Source organism: Centroberyx affinis, unplaced genomic scaffold (genome assembly GCF_046629955.1).
Source record: "Centroberyx affinis isolate AG114_WGS23_722 - 3 ecotype Tasmania unplaced genomic scaffold, CSIRO-AGI_Caff_v1 ptg009922l_1, whole genome shotgun sequence".
Taxonomy (NCBI): Eukaryota; Metazoa; Chordata; class Actinopteri; order Beryciformes; family Berycidae; genus Centroberyx; species Centroberyx affinis.
This window is the reverse complement of record NW_027284684.1, coordinates 2,157-10,000: the sequence shown is the minus strand read 5'-3', so window position 1 is coordinate 10,000 and position 7,844 is coordinate 2,157. Positions and strand designations below refer to the sequence as shown.

The 7,844-nt window shown below is 44.7% G+C and overlaps 2 protein-coding genes across 2 annotated transcripts in view; both read left to right on the top strand.

Moving 5' to 3' along the window:
• The window catches only part of LOC139640601 (mitochondrial inner membrane m-AAA protease component AFG3L2-like), a gene marked incomplete at its 5' end in the record, with an annotated part of 11,986 nt that extends 8,860 nt beyond the window's left edge, over positions 1 to 3,126 (top strand). The window contains 3 exon segments of the mRNA XM_071514772.1: positions 490 to 690; positions 807 to 1,001; positions 1,090 to 3,126. Coding sequence (XP_071370873.1) covers positions 490 to 690; positions 807 to 1,001; positions 1,090 to 1,329 — 636 coding nt within the window.
• Positions 3,127 to 4,984: 1,858 nt separating this feature from the next.
• Positions 4,985 to 7,552, top strand: LOC139640602 (poly(U)-binding-splicing factor PUF60-like). The gene is made up of 4 exons (XM_071514774.1): positions 4,985 to 5,111; positions 6,404 to 6,499; positions 7,199 to 7,282; positions 7,440 to 7,552. The coding sequence occupies exons 1-4, from the start codon at positions 5,091 to 5,093 to the stop codon at positions 7,497 to 7,499; spliced, it is 261 nt and encodes an 86-aa protein (XP_071370875.1). The 5' UTR covers positions 4,985 to 5,090; the 3' UTR covers positions 7,500 to 7,552.
• The last annotated feature ends 292 nt before the right edge of the window (positions 7,553 to 7,844 follow it).

Sequence of the window (7,844 nt, the reverse complement as noted above, 5' to 3'; positions counted from 1 at the left end):
CCAGCACAGATCCTGTACAGACCCACAGTGTGTTCAGTCCTCTGCACTGAAGCACTGCGACTCGGGTCAGTTACCTAGTTCCACTAACGGTACTTAAATACCACAAGGTCATAACGTTAAAGTCTGTAGGGCAGCAGAAGACGAGATAATGTCTACAAGTAACATTACTGACACAGGAGAGTTTGGAGCAAATTGTGGACTAAGCACTTATGTAACTGAGCCATTGCTTTCTTTCTCCGAGACATGCTGGGTCAAAATGTCTGACAGACAAACCGTCTGAACTTACTGAATAAGATGTTTGCTGTAGATTTGTCTGGAAGAGGCTCAGATTGAGCGTGATGGGGGAGGAGCTTGGTGAAACATGGCTCCGCCCCTCTGTCTGACAGACTGAGACGGGGACCAATTTTACACAGGAGCTAGGCATACAGGACAGATAGATATCCCATCATGCTTTGGGGCGTCATGTGTGTTGTGTTGTTACCTGTGCAGGTGTCCATCATTCCCAGAGGAAAGGGTCTGGGTTACGCCCAGTACCTGCCTAAAGAGCAGTACCTGTACACCAAGGAGCAGCTGCTGGACAGGATGTGCATGACGCTGGGAGGCCGCGTGGCGGAGGAGATCTTCTTCGGTCGGATAACCACCGGAGCCCAGGACGACCTCCGCAAGGTCACCCAGAGCGCCTACGCACAGGTCAGAGGTCAGGGGTCAGGGGTCAGGGGTCAGGGGTCGGCGGGAGTCCGGCTCGAGACGAGCGAACGGTCCGGTCCGGTCCGGTGCAGATGTAACCGCTCCGTTTTCTCCTGCAGATCGTCCAGTTTGGGATGAACGCCAAGGTGGGCCAGGTGTCCTTCGACCTGCCCAGGCAGGGGGAGATGGTTCTGGAGAAACCGTACAGCGAGGCCACGGCTCGCCTCATCGACACCGAGGTCCGAACCCTCATCGGCGAGGCCTACCAGCGAACCCACGACCTGCTGACCGACAAGAAGCCCGAGGTGGAGAAGGTAATAATAATAATGATAACCTTTACTTCTACAAAACCCATCAAAACAGAAACTTTAACACTAATCTGTTTCCTGTGTCCTCCTCCAGGTGGCGCTGCGCCTCCTGGAGAAGGAGGTGCTGGACAAGAGCGACATGGTGGAGCTGCTGGGTTCCCGTCCGTTCGCCGAGAAGTCGACCTACGAGGAGTTTGTGGAGGGAACCGGAGGCGAGGAGGAGGACACCTCGCTCCCAGAAGGCCTGAAGGACTGGAACCAGGAGAGGAAGGACAAGGAGGAGAGCCAGGAGGAGCAGGTGGCCCGCCAGATCTCTGGAGGCATGCCCTTCTAGAACCTTCTCTGTCTGACACCCAGGTCTAGAACCTTCACTCCGACACCCAATTCTAGAACCTTATCTATCCGACACCCAGGTGTAGAACCTTATCTATCCAACACCCAGGTGTAGAACCTTATCTCTCCGACACCCAGTTCTAGAACCTTCTCTCCTTGACACCCAGTTCTAGAACCTTCTCTCCGACACCCAATTCTAGAACCTTCTCTCTCCGACACCCAATTCTAGAACCTTCTCTCCGACACCCAATTCTAGAACCTTCTCTCTCCGACACCCAATTCTAGAACCGTATCTATCCGACACCCAGTTCTAGAACCTTCTATCCGACACCCAGTTCTAGAACCTTCTCTCCGACACCCAATTCTAGAACCGTATCTATCCAACACCCAGGTCTAGAACGTTCTCTCTCCGACAGCAACTTCTAGAACCCTGGCTCCAACACAGAGTTCTAGAACTGGTTCTCCTCTCTGTCTGATCAGCTGCTGCAGACTGTGGCTCCGTCTCTGTTCTAAAGACTTTGACTCTGGCAGAACGTTTTCTCACCAGGACTGATGACAGAAAGAGCTCAAATGTATGTTATTGATATTTAGAAATATGAACAGTTCCAATCATGTTTGGAAGGTTCAGTAAGCGCAGAGTAAAATAATATTACCTGGCAGACTTTGAGACAAGGTTTCATATTAAAGTAGGAACCAAATTCAATTCATTGGACTGTTATCATTATTTAAGAAAAGTTTTCATGCAGTCCGCTGTAACCTTTTGTGTAAAGGTGCATGGATTAATAGAAGCAAACTTCTGATTTTGAGAAGACTAATGAAGGGAAATCACTGCCAATGACACTAATTCAGTGTTATTGATCCATATTCCCGCTGGACATGAAATCATTGATCAGAAGGCCGGCAGGAAGACGTTTGTGATGGATGCGCTGTGTGAACGCTGAGCTGCAGCTTCTCATCTGAAACTGAAACTGAAACCTTTCTGACGCTGAGACAGGAAGACTCTTAAGGAGAAACAGTCATATTTTTATCATTCAGTTAACTCATATTGCACTCATCGTTCACAGCAGAGACTCCACCAGCACATTCACTTCAGATCAGATGAAGGTTTAAATGGCGACGCTGCAGGCAGATCAGGAAGAGGATGTTGATGTTCTTCAGATTCTTCTTCTACTCCATAAATGCATTGAGAGAGAACGCTCTGTCGTCATCATCATTATGGGATCTGTAGTTTGAATTTACATTTTGGATTCAGGGAACTGAAGGTGAACTGAACTGTAAACAAGCTCCAGGTTTCCTATTCCAGTATTAATATTAATATTGATTTTGGAATTAATATTAATATTAATGTTTGGAGGATGATCTGGAGAGGAAAGAGACTCGGCTCATTTCATTCTCCAACAACAGTACATGACCAGGAGTCTATCCTGATCAGTTACTGACTAGTTATTGATCAGTTATTGATAGCATGCTATATTATCTTGGCACCTCCTGATAATCTGCTGCTGAGTGTCTGAGGCTCCTCAGTGTTTTCTCTCACATCAGATCTGATCTGCTGTCATTGTAAACATCTGTAATATGATCTGTAATATGATCTGTAATATGATCTGTAATATGATCTGTAATATGATCTGTAATATGTGTAAATGTGTGTTTTGTTTCATGGTGAGAATGTTTTAATAAAGTGATAACAAATAGCCTATTAAATGTAATAAGCATCAGTGTTTCATTTAATGACAATAAAAATAATTATCTATAGCACTAAAATAAAAATATTTATTACACTTTATAAAATGATATAGTGGTGATTCCAAGTAGCAGAAATGTTTCTAACTGAAAATCTAGATCTGTTTTATTCCAAAGAGTAATAATAATAAAAAGTCATGATAGAGAAGTGTGTTCTTGGTTTCAGTTGCTACTTGTATTTTCCTTTGGGATTATTCAGAGTGCAGGCTGGTCTGGAGTCAGTCTGATCTGGATCATTCAGCATTTGGCTTCAGTCTAAGGCTGTATCTGTAGTATCTGTTTGTTACAGTGGGGTTGGTGGTCTATGATGTCACAGAGGAAACTGTTCTGTCCTTCCTGTGAGGTTCCTGACTGACCTGAGGTCAGCTGCAGTCAGACTTCAGCCTGATGGAAGCTCCGCCCCTCTGCTGCCGTGCCAAGCTTTCTTCATGTATTTAATACGCTGCTGCAGATGCTGATACTTCTGATATTTCTGTTACTGGTTCAGCTGCAGCGTTTGACATTCAGGATTTATTCTGATATTTTCAAAATGCTCTCTCTCTCTCTCTCTCTCTCTCTCTCTCTCTCTCTCTCTCTCTCTCTCTCTCTCTCTCTCTCTCTCTCTCTCTCTCTCTCTCTCTCTCTCTCTCTCTAGGTCTTAACTTGTAAAATCTCAGTCCTGCGATTCTTCTGAGTTCTTCTGATCTGATCTGACACTGAAGTAAATAAAGTTAAAGCAGAAACACTTGATGTCATTATCATGATGCTGACAGTCACCTATGCCCAACATGCATCCACTGTTGTATTAACAGACCACATTAGACCACATCAGACCACATTAGACCACAGATCCCATTAGATTTATCACGTGGGAAGATTTTAGATGCTGATTCAGTGTTGCAGAACTGATAATACACAATCGAGACTTTAGGTGACAGTGAAACTTACAACAGTCATTCATTCCTGCTCCTGATATGAAAGTGTACAGAAGCTCCGCCAGGTGGCGCTGTGAGTTTGGACTTGGTGAGTTCATTTTCTTTTTCACTTCAAACTGCGCTGATTAAATGCTGAACAGTATTTCTAGAGAGATTTGGTCCAGGACAGAACCAGTGGAGTTTCAGCTAACAGGCTGGAGATGATGTTCACACTTGAATCCCTTTGGAACAAAAAGTTGTGAAATGACTCCCTACGGATGCTAGCAAGCGAGGCTAACGCTAGCTGTCAGTTAGCCCCGTTACCTGCCGCTCTGTTTTGGATGGAGACGCCTCCAGGCAAAACTCCGTTCAGAAATCTGGCAGTTTAACGCTGCCTTAATTATCGGCACACATACACTCTTTGAACGTGACTCAAGGCCTTTTCCGAATTATTAGGGCCCTCTGTTTAATTCGGCGTAAATCTCACACACCAAACCGCACTTATTTTGATAACAGTTCAATGTATTTAACTGGTTTGCCTGTTATTGCTACTATCTCCTTCGACCAAAATACACGTTGGAGGGCGGCAGCGATTGGTGTGAACCAGTTCTAAAAGTTGAGATTTTATTGAAATAAAGTGCTGCTTGTCGGATCACCAATATGCCGAATTTATCCGAAGAATATAACAATTTGTAAAACGTCACACATCGTGTTCTACATTTACATACAAAGTCTCCATACAAGAGAAGACGGCACGCGTCGGGGCCAGGTTACCTGGTAGTCAGCTAAGCTAGCTGGTAACCACACTAACTAAAGGGTTGAGTCGTCAAACATGTAGTTACTTAAATGTAGTTAGACGTGAAGCAGCGTCAATGTTCTGAACTACAAACTGCAGCCAACTCGGTGTTGGACTTTGCAGCGAAACCAAAGAGACGCTTTGGTTGATTAAATGTTGAAATGCTGCGCTTTTATTTTGAAAGAATCTCAAACCGGAAGTTACGTTTGGCGAATTGGTTTACATACAGTGCTTTGTGGAAGATTGGAGACAGAAATATTAGAAACATAAGAAATATTACATTTGTTGAAACTACAGTGAACATAAGAAGCTTCCAGGACGCCGTGCTGCATGGCGGTGGCAGTCTCCACGGTACGACCCGCCGCCTCTGGCTGCTGCTGGCGCTAATGTTAGCTAGCTATGCTAACTTAGAGAACGATACTGACAGGAAAACATTTTATCACATAATGTTAAATTAAACTATTTATGAATTTAGTTTTTGAACGTTAGCTTCGAAGTCAGTCATCTGAATTGCTTCAGCTGCCTAATTTCCCAGGAGCTTTGGTCCGGATCAACTGAGTCAGGGTTTAGTTAGTTTACATCTGGAGAAATCCTGCTAACTAGATACTGATACTGGCTGTCAAACATGATCCAGATTCATATAAACCAGCATGATAAACCTGCAGGGAGTCCAGATCCAGATGGCGAGAGAAACAAGTTTTTCTCAGTTTGAAGTGATGAAGCCTGGTGAGAACCAGCCGGCAGGAAAACCTTTCTAACTGATCCTCTCCCTGACTGTGCTGTTTTTAATCCCTTTATTTATTTATTTTTTAATATGTTTGTCTACAAACTTTCCATTTTAATAAGACTTTTCCTTTGTGTTGCTTTGGATGGATCTTTGTTGTTGGTTTGTTTTATCTGTTTTTATTCACTTATTATTATTATTATTTTATATAGTTATTTACTCTGTAGCTCTTTTCATGATTTCATGAAAAGTGCATTACAAATACAATTTATTATTGTTGTTATTGCTGAAATGCCATGTTTCATCTTTGTACTCCAGTGGTTCTTAGCTGCCATATAAGTGGATGTAGTTAAAGGAATAGTTCACCCAAAACTGAAAACTCTGTCCTCATCTCCTCCCCTTCATGCAGGTGAAACTCAGGTGAAGTTTGTCCATATAACACACAGGGAGGCTGCAGCACAACTCCATAGCAGCCTTCTCCAAAACAACTGAAGTCAGTGGGGACCAGTTCTTCAGAGTTCCACAAAGACCTACAGTATATTTACACCATCATTTAGTGCAAATCTGAACTACAGCTGATTGATTTGCAACAAATAATGGTGTCTAGGTCTTTCTATTCACAGTGTGATTGTTTGTCTGTTGTTGTTGTGGAGCTCTAAAGAACAGGTCCCCATTGACTTCAGTTGTTTTGGAGAAGGCTGCTACCAAGTTGTGCTGCAGCCTCCCTGTGTGTTATATGGACTAACAAACTTCACCTGAGTTTCATTTGGCCTGAGGGGGAGGAGATGATGACAGGATTATCATTTTTGGGTGAACTATTCCTTTAAATGGGCTGTAACAACAACAATAATAATGATAATAATAATAATAATAATGATGGTAGTAATATTCAGTGGTTGACGGCTCAGTCTGCTGTCAGGCAGGAGAGGCTCTGATGATGGAGAATGGACAGAGCTCCACCTCCAAGCTGGGCCTGCCGCCGCTCACCCCCAACCAGCAGGAGGCGCTACAGAAGGTACCGCCCCCCCGCCCCACACACACACATGCAACCTGTGAAATTGCAGTTTTAATGTTTCCGGTAAAGGAATCAATTTCTGTTGTTCACACAAGACCAGTCAGGCCTTTCTGTTCTTTAACACAACGCTGCTGTTCACACAACACTGACTTCCTCTGATGTCATCTCTCTGATGTCATCTCTCTGATGTCATCGCTCCACATGTCCCTCTGCAGTGAAGCTGCAGCCGGTCGTCTGGTGGTTTGTGTTTCCTCAGTGTGAGAGCAGATCATGTGTCTGAACCAGAGGTGGAAACAGTTCCAGAGTCCTACTGCAGTAAAGTACTGTTACTTTACTGATATTTTACTCAAGTAAACTTCAGTAGAAGTACAAAGTGTGTGATTTAAAATGTCCTCAGAGTAAAAGTTCCTCTTTAGAACAGAGAACGTTGTCAGCTGTGATCTTTTCCATGTGATTCTAACAGGAGAGAGGACAGAGTTCACACTAGATTCTTTTCACTGGAAACATTAGAAATGAGAAAATAAAGTGCAGAAACAAAGTAAAGTCAGATTCCTCTTCTCACTGTGAATGGATCCACAGTTTGTCAGTTTATGTCGATCCAGTTTCTGTTGCTGATGGAGAGACACACAATCTGTTCTGTGATGGATGGATTTAAAATGGACTGAAGGAAAAGTCACATTTCTGACTCTGTGTGAGCAGGCGAAGAAGTACGCCATGGAGCAGAGCATCCACAGTGTGCTGGTGAAGCAGACACTGCAGCAACAGCAGCTCAGCAGCCTGCAGGTAACAGACAGACAGGCTGACAGACAGACAGACAGACAGACAGACAGGCTGACAGACAGACAGACAGACACACAGACAGACAGACAGACAGGCTGACAGACAGGCAGCAGGACGTTCTCTCCAGGTTCTAACAGTGTTCTCTGCTGTCTCTCCTCAGATGGCGTCCCTGACGATGGGCTTCGGAGACGCTCTCTCTCCTCTGCAGTCGGTAAGTTGATGCTTCAGATCTGACTGAAGAGTTTCATCTGTCTGCAGCTGCCGCTTCTGGTCTGGTCTCGTATGTCGGATCCGGAGCTCTCCCGCTCCGGATCCTGAGTCTCGTCCCTCCGCCCTTCAGAGAGTCTGGCGTTTCCCTCGGCGACGGCTCGGTCTCGCGCCGAGAATCGATCGAGCCGATCGGAGCCTTTGTGGGCGGGGCTGAAGTTTGAACGGTTTGTGTGGCGGTTTGTCATCGGCGTTTCGGCAGAATAGATTTGTTGAAATCTCCTTAACCGACACATCGTCTTCATAAAGACGATGTTTTGTTCAACTGGATGACATTCTTGGTCAGTTGGTAAATGTC

What these genes read in the sequence shown, in the direction of transcription:
- LOC139640602 (XM_071514774.1), top strand. Translation starts at nt 5,091, where the DNA reads ATGGCGGTGGCAGTCTCCACG. An exon ending in TGGCGGTGGCAGTCTCCACG is followed by an intron (nt 5,112 to 6,403) that starts GTACGACCCGCC and finishes GTCTGCTGTCAG; the next exon opens with GCAGGAGAGGCTCTGATGAT. An exon ending in AGCAGGAGGCGCTACAGAAG is followed by an intron (nt 6,500 to 7,198) that starts GTACCGCCCCCC and finishes CTGTGTGAGCAG; the next exon opens with GCGAAGAAGTACGCCATGGA.